This window comes from Ursus arctos, unplaced genomic scaffold, assembly GCF_023065955.2.
Source record: "Ursus arctos isolate Adak ecotype North America unplaced genomic scaffold, UrsArc2.0 scaffold_7, whole genome shotgun sequence".
Lineage (NCBI taxonomy): Eukaryota > Metazoa > Chordata > Mammalia > Carnivora > Ursidae > Ursus > Ursus arctos.
In genome coordinates this window covers 56,056,053-56,068,428 of record NW_026623089.1, presented here as the reverse complement: position 1 = coordinate 56,068,428, position 12,376 = coordinate 56,056,053, and the positions used below count along the sequence as shown (strand labels likewise).

Genomic DNA, 12,376 nt, shown 5'->3' with positions numbered 1-12,376 from the left:
TCCAGAGAGAGCTTAGTAAATAATAGTGATGATTAATCCTTTAAATGTACTAGAACAAAGCATTCTGGGGAGAAAACAGTGGTTAGTATAGCATGACATAGTGGTTTAAAACATAATGTAGCTTTCAGTTTTCTATAAACATAGCTTTAATAAGCCCTTCACTTGTTAGTTCTTTCTATATGCATTGTCTGTTTCTTTTTTTTCTTTTAAAGATTTTATTTATGTATTTGACAGAGACAGCCAGCGAGAGAGGGAACACAAGGGGGGGGGGTGTGGGAGAGGAAGAAGCAGGCTCATAGCGGAGGAGCCTGATGTGGGGCTCGATCCCAGATCGCTGGGATCACGCCCTGAGCCGAAGGCAGACGCTTAACGACTGAGCCACCCAGGCGCCCCTGTCTGTTTCTTAAATTACAAAGGTGTCAGTGAAATTCATGATAAAAATTTGAGTGTGAGGCAAAATTTCCAGATTTTTGTATAACATTTTCAGTAGCATATGAACATGTATGTGGGTAGTTATGAGATTTGCTTATTATTTTTACCTCAAAGGATCCCTGTAGAGAGTTTCTTAAAATTTGAAATATTAAATAGGTTAATAGTAAAGTCATTTATAATCTTACTAAACTTTTTTTGTATAATGTCAGAAGTTGAAAGTTTCCCCACCTCTCTTAATAGCTTGTTTGTATCCTTGATGTTTGTATGAACGTATCTATATACATGTGCATATAATTTCCATTTTTGCTTAATAACAAAACAACAAAAACAAAACTCTACACACTGGTGACTAACTTGCTTTTTTTCACATGTCATTGGACCATTTTCCAGGTCAGTACATCTAGACCTCTCACATTCATTTTAATGGCTGCATACTCCACTATTATGGATGTACTGTATTTCTACAACCGGTCCCCTATTGACAGACATACGGTTGTGTCTGATTTTTGCTAGCATTGTAATAGGTTAGAGTCTGTAATGAATGGTAAGGAAGTAGGTAGCATTACTACTTTAAAGAAAAAAGTAGAGAAGAAACTTCCTTTGCCATAGTCACTTACTAAATGAAATTTAATAAAAAACACTGTCAAAAGTTGAGAGGACCAAAATTGATACTTTTTCTCTGATCTTTTTGCCATGTGTATATCTGAATTCTTTGTTTTTAAAGAAGAAACAGCATTGAAGCATTATTTGGGGGGAAAAACACACACACAAAATCCAGCAACTCAGCATTCATGAGCAACTCTATACTATACCAGTATGTGCCTGTGCAGTGGAAGGAAAACAATTTTGGTAAGGAATTAAAACTTTAGCTTTAAACTTCCAACAGGTTGATATTTATAATGAATGATGAATAAACAACTTTTAATATTGTATTGACAGTGCCTTTAAGTTTTTTAAAGAAGTCACCATATCTTTGGTATCTTTAATTTCAACTTAAACTTTTCTTTTTCCTTAAAAAAACAAAAACCCTGAATTTGCAGCCAACAAAAAATTAGATATATTCTCAGGTGTGTATTTCTTCTGACTTTTATTAAAGTATCTGTTAACATTTATTAGAGATGCTTATGGGTTGACTTTTTCCTTCAAGGGGCAAGTTCACTAATTGCTGAGTTTTATACATATTACAGCAGCAATCCTTTTGTAGGTGTGTGTTGCAACCATCTAGATGCTTTGAGATGCTCATGTATTTTTTAATTTATTTATACATGGGGGACTATCATTGGTAGTTTTTTGGTTAAACCTAAACATGACATGTGTTATACTTATTTCTTTACTGTAATCTTTTTTTGCCTTTGCATTGTATAGGAAATATATCCTGGACAGTTCCAACCATCTCTCTGTCACAAATTCATAGCCTTGTCAGATAAAGAAGGAAAACTACTTCGGAACTATACTCAGAACATAGATACACTGGAACAGGTTGCAGGAATCCAAAGGATAATTCAATGTCATGGTTAGTAAACTTCAGAATTGTTTTCTGTTATTTTATTAGTTTTATAGGAAAGAAATAGGATTAGAAAGTAGGCTGCTGTCCAGAAATGGAGATTAAGCCTTATTATTTAGTCATGTTATCTGATCAGTTGTAGATAAATTTTGAAAAAGTAGAATGCAAAAAAATATTGGCCTTGATACTTAATTGTACAAAACATCAGATTAATGTCCTGTTGTATTTCAAAAGGTGTTAGCAGTTGTAGTACATTAAATTCTCCTAAATAACGTTTGATTACAAAAGCAATATTTGTCATATAAGAAAAATATGACTTCTTTAGTTTATGAAACCAAAGGAAACGGGTAGTTCATTCAGATGTGTAGAATTTAGAAATTTGGAAGACCTTTAATCTAAAACAACAAGTAGGTGCAGACCATTTTCTTAATGTATCTAAACTGTTTTGGGGGTGCCTGGGTAGCTCAGTCGGTTAAGCGTCCACCTTTGGCTAAGGTCGTGATCCCAGGGTCCTGGGATCGAGCCCTGCATCGGCCTCCCTGCTCAGCGGGGAGCCTGCTTCTCCCCCTGCTTGTGCTCTCTCCATCTCTTTCTCAAATGGATGAATAAAATCTAAAAAACAAAACTTTTTGTTGTATAACTGTTAATTAAGCTAAGGTCACACAATTATAACCTTCCAACTCTGTAGAGTTTTAGCTCTGGAGGAATTGGTTTATTTTATTGAAAAGAATAGCTTTAGGAAGTGTCACTATGTCAACATTTCAATAATTGAGGATTGGATTCTGTCTTTATTATATATAAGTATTTTAATTATTCATCCCTGAGATTCCCCTGTGGAGTCTTAATTCTCTCTTCTGGTGTCAGACTTTATAATTTTTGTGGTATGTTTAAAGAAATGGAAACATTCCTTTAATAATGCATGTTTGTATTTGTTTTATTAGGTTCCTTTGCAACAGCATCTTGCCTGATTTGTAAATACAAAGTAGACTGTGAAGCTGTACGAGGAGATATTTTTAATCAGGTAATTTATCACCCATATTTTAGGAATTGTGCATGTCTCTGATCTGTATCTTCTTTTGCCTCCAAAATCTTTTTATCTTTTTTTAAAATTTAATTAAAAAAATTTTTTTAAATGAACATATATTATTTGTTTCAGGGGTACAGGTCTGTGATAACGAGTCTTACACAATTAACAGTGCTGACCATAGCACATACCGTCTCCAATGTCCATTACCCAGCCACCTCATCCCTCCCACCACCCTCCACTCCAGCAACCCTCATTTGTTTCCTGAGATTGAGTCTCTTATGGTTTGTCTCCCTCTCTGGTTTTGTCTTGTTTCATTTTTTACTCTCTTCCCCTGTGATCCTCTACCTTGTTTCTCGAATTCCACGTATCAGTGAGATCATATGATAATTGTCTTTCTCTAATTTTTTTCACTTAGTGTAATACCCTCTAGTTCCGTCCACATCGTGGCAAATGGCAAGATTTCATTATTTTGATGGCTGCATAATATTCCATTATTTATATATACCACATCGTTATCCATTCGTTTGTCGATGGACATCTAGGCTCTTTCCATAGTTTGGCTATTATGGACATTGCTGCTATAAACATTGGGGTGCACATGCCCCTTCAGATCACTGCATTTGTATCTTTGGGGTAAATACCAAGTAGTGCAATTGCTGGGTTGTAGGTAGCTCTATTTTCAACTTTTTGAGGAACCTCCATGTTGTGTTCCAGAGTGGCTACACCAGTTTGCATTCCCACCAGCAGTGTAGGAGGGTTCCCCTTTCTCTGCTTCCTCACCAACATCTATTATTTCCTGACTTGTTACTTTTAGCCATTCTGACCGGTGTGAGGTGGTATTTCATTGTGGTTTTGGTCTGTATTTCCCTGATGCTTAGTGATGTTGAACACTTTTTCATGTGTCTGTTGGCCATTTGGATGTCTTTGCAGCAATGTCTGTTCATGACCTCTGTCCATTCTTCATTGGATTATTTTTTCTTAGGGTGTTGAGTTTGATAAGTTCTTTATAGATTTTGGATACTAGCCCTTTATCTGATATGGCATTTGCAAATATTTTCTCCCATTCTGTCGGTTGTCTTTTGGTTTTGTTGGCTGTTTCCTTTGCTGTGCAAAAGCTTTTTATCTTGATGAAGTCCCAATAGTTCATTTTTGCCCTTGCTTCCCTTGCCTTTGGCGATGTGTCTGGGAAGAAGTTGCTGCAGCTGAGGTTGAAGAGGTTGCTGCCTGTCTTGTCCATGAGGATTTTGATGGATTCCTCACATTTAGGTCTTTGATCCATTTGAATCTATTCTTGTGTGTGGTGTAAGGAAATGGTCCAGTTTCATTCTTCTGCATGTGGTTGTCCCAGTTTTCCCAACACCATTTGTTGAAGAGACTTTTTTCCATTGGACATTCTTTCCTGCTTTGTCGAAGATAGCTGACCACAGAGTTGAGGGTCCATTTCTGGGCTCTCTATTCTGTTCCAGTGATCTGTGTATCTGTTGTTGTTCCAGTACCATACTGTCTTGATGATTCCAGCTTTGTAATAGAGCTTGAAGTCCAGAATTGTGATGCCACCAGCTTTGGTTCTCTTTTTCAACATTCCTTTGGCTATTTGGGGTCTTTTCTGTTCCATACAAATTTAAGGATTATTTGTTCCAGCTCTGTGAAAGAAGTCGATATTTTGATAGGGATTGCATTGAATGTATAGATAGCTCTAGGTAGCATAGACATTTTAACAGTATTTGTTCTTCCAATCCATAAGCATGGACTTCTTTTCCATTTCTTTGTGTCTTCCTCCATTTCTTTCATGAGTGTTCTATAGTTTTCTGAGTACAGATTCTTTGCCTCTTTGGTTAGATTTATTGCTAGGTATCTTATGGGTTTTGGTGCAATTGTAGATGGGATCGACTCCTTAATTTCTCTTTCTTCTATCTTATTGTTAGTGTGTAGAAATGCTACTGATTTTTGTGCATTGATTTTATATCCTGCCACTTTGCTGAAGTTCCTATATGAGTTCTAGGCAATGTTGGTGGGGAGTCTTTTGGGTTTTCCACATAAAGTATCATGTGATCTGCAAAGAGTAAGAGTTTCACTCCTCTTTGCTGATTCAGATGCATTGTGTTCCGGTTTGTTGTCTGATGGCTGAGGCGCAGAGTTCTATTATGTTGAACAACAGTGGTGATAGTCGCCATCCCTGCCGTGTTCCTGACCTTAGGGGAAAAGCTCTCAGTTTTTCCCCATTGAGAATGATATTGGCTTTTCTTACATGGCTTTTATGATATTGAGGTATGGTCCCTCTATCCCTACACTGTGAAGAGTTTTAATCAAGAAAGGATGCTGTACTTTGTCAAATGCTTTTTCTGCATCTATTGAGGGGGTCATATGGTTCTTGTCCTCACTTTTATTGATGTAGTGTATCACACGGATTGATTTGAGGATGTTGAACCTCCCTTGCAGCCCAGGAATAAATCCCACTTCGTCATGGTGAATAATCCGTTTAATGTACTGTTTGGGCTTTATTTGCTGTTCTCTCTCCAGCTCCTTTAGGTGTAAGGTTAGGTTGTGTATTTGAGACCTTTCTTGTTTCTTCAGAAAGGCTTGTATTGCTATATACTTCCCTCTTAGCACCCCCTTTGCTGCATCCCAAAGGTTTTGAACAGTTGTGTTTTCATTTTCATTTGTTGTCATGAATTTTTTCAATCCTTCTTTAATTTCCTGGTTGACCCATTCATTCTTTAGTAGGATGCTCCTTAGCTTCCATGTATTTGAGTTCTTTCCAAATTTCCTCTTGTGATTGAGTTCAAGTTTCAAAGCATTATGACCTGAAAATATTCAGGGAATGACCCCAATCTTTTGGTACCAGTTGAGACCTGATTTGTGACCCAGTATGTGATCTATCCTGGAGAATGTTCCATGTGCACTTGAGAAGAATGTGTATTCTGTTGCTTTAGGGTGGAATGTTCTGAATATATCTGTGAAGTCCATCTAGTCCAGTGTGTAATTCAAAGCCCTAGTTTCCTTGTTGATCTTCTGCTTAGATGATCTGGCCATATCAATGAGTGGGGTGTTAAAGTCCCCTACTATTATTGTATTATGAATGTATTACATCTTTAATTTTGTTTTTAATTGGTTTGTATATTGGCTGCTCCCGTGTTAGTGGCATAAATATTTACAATTGTTAGATCTTCTTAGATAGACCCTTTAATTTATATAGTGTCCTTCCTTATCTCTTATTACAAGTTTTGGTTTAAGATCTAATTTGTCTGATATAAGGATTGCCACCCCAGCTTTCTTTTGATGTGTGTTAGCATGATAAGTGGTTTTCCACCCCTTCACTTTAAATCCTGAGGTATCTTTGGGTCTAAAATGAGTCTCTTGCAGACTCATTGATGGGTCTTGCTTTTTTATCCTATCTGATACCCTGTATTTTTGATTGGTACATTTAGCCCATTGCATTCAGAGTAACTATTGAAAGATATGAATATTTCTTGCAGGGCTGGTTTAGTGATCACAAATTCTTTTAGTTTCTGTTTGTCGTGGAAGCTTTTTATCTCTCCTTCTATTTTGAATGACATCATAGCTAGATAGAGTATTCTTGGCTACATATTTTTCTCATTTAGCACCCTGAATATATAATGCCCATCCTTTCTGGCCTGCCTGGTCTCTGTGGATAGGTTTTCTGCCAATCTAATATTTCTACCATTGTAGGTTACAGATCTCTTGGCCCTAGGTGCTTTCAGGATTTTCTCTTTGCCTCTGAGATTTTAAGTTTTACTCACAGATGTCGGGGTGTTGACCTATTTTTATTGATTTTGAGGTCGGTTCTCTGTGGTTGCTGGATTTTGATGCCTGTTTCCTTCCCCAAATTAGGGAAGTTCTCTGCTGTAATTTATGCCAGTATACCTTCTGCCCCCCTCTCTCTGTCTTCTACTGGGATCCCTGTTATTCTAATATTGTTTCGCTTTATGGTGTCACTTCTCTCTCGAATTCTTCCCTCATGGTCCAGTAGTTTATCTCTCTCTTTCTCAGCTTCTTTATTCTCCATCATTTGGTCTTCTGCTTCGTTTATCCTAGCAGTTAGAGCCTCCATTTTTTATTGTACCTCATTAATAGCCTTTTTGATTTCGACTTGGTTAGATTTTATTTCTCCAGAAAGGGATTCTATAGTATCTTCCATGCTTTTTTCACACTCAACTAGTATTTTTATACTCGTCAATCCGAACTCTAGTTCCAACATCTTACTAATGTCCATTTTGATTAGGCCCCTGTCAGTCGGTACTGCCTCTTGTTTTTTTTTTTTTTGAGGGTAGTTTTTCCATTTTGTCATTTTGTCCAGAGAAGAATAGTAACAGTGACCCCAGTAAAATAGACACTAAACAAATCAGAAGAGACCCAAAACTGGGGGGAGAAGAAAAAAATAAAAAGAATATCATCAGGCTAGTGAACAGAACAGAAGCCACACACTAGATTTTGGGTGTATTTTGATCTGTTAGAAGAAACTGCCTCCCAAAATTTTAAAGAAAAACATATATTTACAAAAATAAGAGTAAATACAATGAAGGGATGGAATATGACTGTAAAAATGAAAATTAAAAAAGATTCTTAAAAAGGAATTGATAAGTTGGTTGAAAAAAGAAGAAAATTTAAAAAAATGTGATCAGGTGGGTGACTAGAAGAACAAAGACATACACTAAATTTAGGGCATATTTTGGTCTGTTAGAAGAACCTGCATCCCAAAATTTTAAAGAAAAACATCCACACACACAAAAAATAAAGTTAAATACTATGAAGGGATAGAATATGACTGTAAAAATGAAAAAAAAAAGATTTTAAAAAAGGAATTGATAAGTTGGTTGAAAAAGGAAAGAAAAATTAAAAAAAAAACAAAAAATTAAAGAAAAATTTTAAAAATTAACTTTGAAAGACTAAAGAACCATGGGAAAAAAGCTGTGAATTCTATGTGCTATATTCCCCTAGTGCTAGAGTTTTGCAGTTCTCATTGATCAGTAAATTTGGTCTTGGCTGGATGTTCTTGCTGGTCTTCTGGGGGAAGGGCATATTGCATTGATTCTCATTTGTCTTTGCCGCAGGAAGAATTGCACCACCCTTGCTAGGGGCCAGGCTAAGTAATCTGTTCCGGTTTGCTCTTGGGAGCTTTTATTCCCTGAAGGCTATTCTGTGCAGCTTTAGAGGATGAGAATGAAGATGGCAGCCTCCCAATCTCTGGCCCCGGCGGAGCTGAGAGATTGGGGCCCTACTCCTCAGTGTGCCCTCAGAGAAAAGCAGTCAGTCACTTCTGTGTCCCTGGTCTCCAGTCACACTCTGCTTACCTGGCCTGTGACCGAGGTTTCTGTCTCTGGCACACAACCCTGTTTGGAGTCTCCAAACCCAGTAGAGTGCTGCAGCAGGCTCCCGTCCTGCTCCTACCTGGGGAGGAAGGGGAGTCTCCCCGGATCTGCTGCTTGTTGGGCCCCTGCTTGAAGAGCCCTGGGCTCACTGTGCCTCGGATCATGGTTTATGGCAACCCCGAGCTGAGAGCCTACTCCTCGGCCCACTCTTTGCAGCTGGCTTCCCTGCTCCGGTTGGTACCTGGGAGCTCTGCGGCACTCAGGCACCCTCAGTCTTTCTGTGACCCCGAGGGTCCTGAGACCACACTGTCCCAGCGAGGATTCTACTTGCGCTGCCCCCCCCGCCCCCCCCCCACACTGGAGCCCACTTCTGAAGTTTCGTTTTGTGTTCCGCTGCTCTATCACTTACTTGATGGTAGCAGGTTGACAGAGGCTCCCTACCCTCCCAGTCTGTCTTCCTGTATATTGCCTCAGATTCACTTCTCCTCACCTCTTACCTTACAGAAAGTGGTTACTTTTCTGTTCATAGAGTTGCTATTTTCTTTGGTCTCCTGTTGAGTTTGTAGGTGTTCAGAATGGTTTGATAACTATGTAGCTGAATTCCTGGGACCAGACAAAATTTAAGTCTCCTACTCCTCTGCCATTTTTCTAGCCCTCCCCCAAGAAAGATCTTTTTCTTCTTTTTTTTTTTTTTAAAGATTTTATTTATTTATTCGACAGAGACAGAGACAGCCAGTGAGAGAGGGAACATAAGCAGGGGGAGTGGGAGAGGAAGAAGCAGGCTCATAGCGGAAGAGCCTGATGTGGGGCTCGATCCCATAACGCCGGGATCACGCCCTGAGCTGAAGGCAGACGCTTAACCGCTGTGCCACCCAGGCGCCCCTTTCTTCTTTTTTTCTAAAAGTATGTGGTACAGAAAGATGCAGGAAGATAGTATTACCATTGGGAATTCTGATGAAATAAATATACAAGAACCTTTTAATCCCTTAAGTTTTTTCAACTTTGCTCTATAATGTCTGTGTCTCTAAAATGATGAAATTGGCTTAATATCTAAAAATAAAAAATCGTACGTGAGGTGTTGCTATATTAGAGTTTCTCCTACTTTGCCTTTTTAGTGCCTGTCGGATTTTGAATCTTAAATTAGTTCTTGGTAATCCTTTAAAACATTTAAAAAGTTATTTTAAAAGGTATTGCATATATGATCACTGTCCCCCAAAAAAGAAATATAGGAAAATAATGGCAGAGAATAAGAACCATCCAAATAGAAATTTTATGTGCCTAGTTGCATATATAGTTAATCATACATAATTATGAGTGGAAAATATATTAAAATGGAATTTTTCTTACATTTTTTAAAAGGATTAAGTCATGTGTGTACATATATACAGATGTTGGTTTTTCTTAATCTGCAGTGGACTCTTTAATATCAAATGTTGGTGTTCATGGATCTTACAATAGCTACATACTTAGATAATAACACCATTGTATTTCATTGTATGTTGATGAAGTCATTGACATTTGACATTGAGGGTTGTATCCAGTTTTCCCTACTATTTATCCATAGCTTTTCTGTTTTCTTTGAAAATTTTTCCCCCCAAGGACTTAAGCACATGGCTCATTTCATATGCTTCTACACTTCAGTTTGAAAACACTTTATGTGGAAATTCTAATTTTTTTTTTTTTAAGATTTTTATTTATTTATTTGACAGAGATAGAGACAGCCAGCGAGAGAGGGAACACAAGCAGGGGGAGTGGGAGAGGAAGAAGCAGGCTCATAGCGGAGGAGCCTGATGTGGGGCTCGATCCCAGAACGCCGGGATCACGCCCTGAGCTGAAGGCAGACGCTTAACCGCTGTGCCACCCAGGCGCCCCCTAATTCTTTTTTTTTTTTAAGTTTTTAATTTTAATTCCAGTATAGTTTATATATAGTATTTATATTAGTCTCAGGTATACAATATAGCGATTCAACTTTTGTGATAATTTTGAAATGCATTCTTGGGAAGTGTGTAAATGTTGATTATTTCTAACTTGAGTGCTTTCCTTTTTCCTTCCCATCTCAACGAAAATCTGGAACATGTAGGTGGTTCCTCGTTGTCCTAGGTGCCCAGCTGATGAGCCACTTGCTATCATGAAACCAGAGATAGTCTTTTTTGGTGAAAATTTACCAGAGCAGTTTCATAGAGCCATGAAGTATGACAAAGATGAAGTTGATCTCCTCATTGTTATTGGGTCTTCCCTGAAAGTAAGACCAGTAGCACTAATTCCAAGTAAGTTGGTGATGATTTTTAGAGACTTCTTCTACATAGATTACCATAGGTTGTGGGTCTGTACAATGGATCCCAATTATCTTATTTTCTTTATGGTTAAAGAATGGTAAAGAGCCAAACTTTATTTCTTAGGTAATTTTCATATTCGCGAAGATCGGTTAAGCTAACATTTTGGTGCAGGGGTGTGGGAAAGGGTTATCAAAACAGAAGTAATGTCAAATTCTGATTATAGGAAAAATTAAGACAAAGGGAAACAGCTTTTTAGTGGAATGTGTGTTTATTATGACAAGAGTTCGCTTCAGCTAATTTACATACGCTTAAGAAACTGTCCTTTGTGTGTTTTTAGTCTTAATTTGATTATAGTTGTTGAGCTTTCAAATTTAGTTGATTTTAGGTCCAATAAGTTCAAATGTATAGCTAGATATGTGTAATCTAGAAGTGTAATATACTCATGTAAGAGAATTTGGGGGCTCAATAGGATTGGTCTGTTTTTATAATAATAACAGTCATGCCTTGGGGCACCTGGGTGGCTCAGTCAGTGGGGTGTCTGAGCTCAGGTCATAATCTCAGGGTTGTGAGGTCCTGTGCTGGGCATGATGCCTGCTTGGGATCTCTCTCTCTCTCTCTCTCTCTCTCTCTCAAAAAAAATTTTTTTTAACAGTCATGCCCTGTCATAATCATTGTATGTGGATCAATTTTACCCATAAGGGTGTGTGTGTGTGTAAATGCTCAAATATAATTTAAGTCCCTTTTACTCTCGGGAATATTTAACATATGCTTTTATATTATCTCTTTTCTCTCTGTAGTGAAGAAGCAAGGGGAGAGGAAGATAGAGGGACTAATTCAGTAGCATCAGGTGTACCCTAAAAGGTGAAGGGAGAAAGGCGGGAATATCAAACTTTTTTTTTTTTAAGATATAAAAAAAATTTTTTGAGAGAGCGAGAGAGTACAAGCCAGGGGGAGAGGCAGAGGGAGAAGCAGACTCCCTGTTGCACAGGGAACCTGACACTGGGCTCAATCCCAGGCCTGTGGAATCATGACCTGAGCCAAAGGCAGATGCTTAACCGACTGAGCCACCCAGGTGCCCCCAAACTTTTTTAAGGATTTTATTTATTTATTTTAGAGCCCACGCAAGCAGGGGGAAGAACGGGGGGAGGGAGGAGAAGGAGGAAAAGAATCCCAAGTGGACTCTGCGCTGAACGCGGAGCGCGACATGGGCCAATCTCAGGACCTTGAGAATCACCATCTGAGCTGAAACCAAGAGGGATGTTTAACTGAGCAACCCGGCCGCCCCAAGAATATCAAAATCAGAGAATTAAATTAGAACTCTACATCAGCAATCATATAGGCAAGCCAGACCAAACAGTTGGAAGAAACAAGTTCAGCGCTACAGTTCTGCATCTTTTTCCTACCTACATGTGGTGGCTTTATCAGTGTCAGTCTTCCCAAAATAGCTGTGAAATTCTTCGACAGTAGAACATAAGGATAAAATTTCATGAATAAGTTCCTTTATTTTTGAGTTATTTTTTTTTCTCTTTAAAGGTAAGCAGAGAAATTCTTAAAAGCTTTATGTGGGGCAGTATAATAGCGTGTGGCTGATACGCAAAGGTAATTTTTAAAAGGTGTAAAACACAGGTACATAATGGTGGAAAATGGACTTGTATGAATTTCCACACACTGTATCAGGAGCTATTTCAGTAGAATAACTGTCACTGTGCCAAGAGCTCTTCTATGCAGTTGACGTATTCTGCCTACAACCTTGTGTGAAAAAGTACTGTTACCACCATTATACAGACAAGGAAATTGAGATACAGAG

At 38.2% G+C, this 12,376-nt stretch overlaps 1 protein-coding gene across 2 annotated transcripts in view; it reads left to right on the top strand.

Moving 5' to 3' along the window:
* The window catches only part of SIRT1 (sirtuin 1), a 32,493-nt gene that overhangs the window by 12,469 nt on the left and 7,648 nt on the right, over positions 1 to 12,376 (top strand). Inside the window, exons 1-4 of one of the 2 annotated variants that reach the window (XM_026504319.4) lie at positions 1,159 to 1,281; positions 1,798 to 1,945; positions 2,878 to 2,957; positions 10,374 to 10,560. In XM_026504319.4, the coding sequence (XP_026360104.1) occupies positions 1,249 to 1,281; positions 1,798 to 1,945; positions 2,878 to 2,957; positions 10,374 to 10,560 (448 nt within the window). In that variant the 5' untranslated portion in view covers positions 1,159 to 1,248. Of the gene's footprint in view, positions 1 to 1,158; positions 1,282 to 1,797; positions 1,946 to 2,877; positions 2,958 to 10,373; positions 10,561 to 12,376 lie in introns of those variants that run through there. The other variant, XM_026504318.4, reaches the window with a different exon arrangement.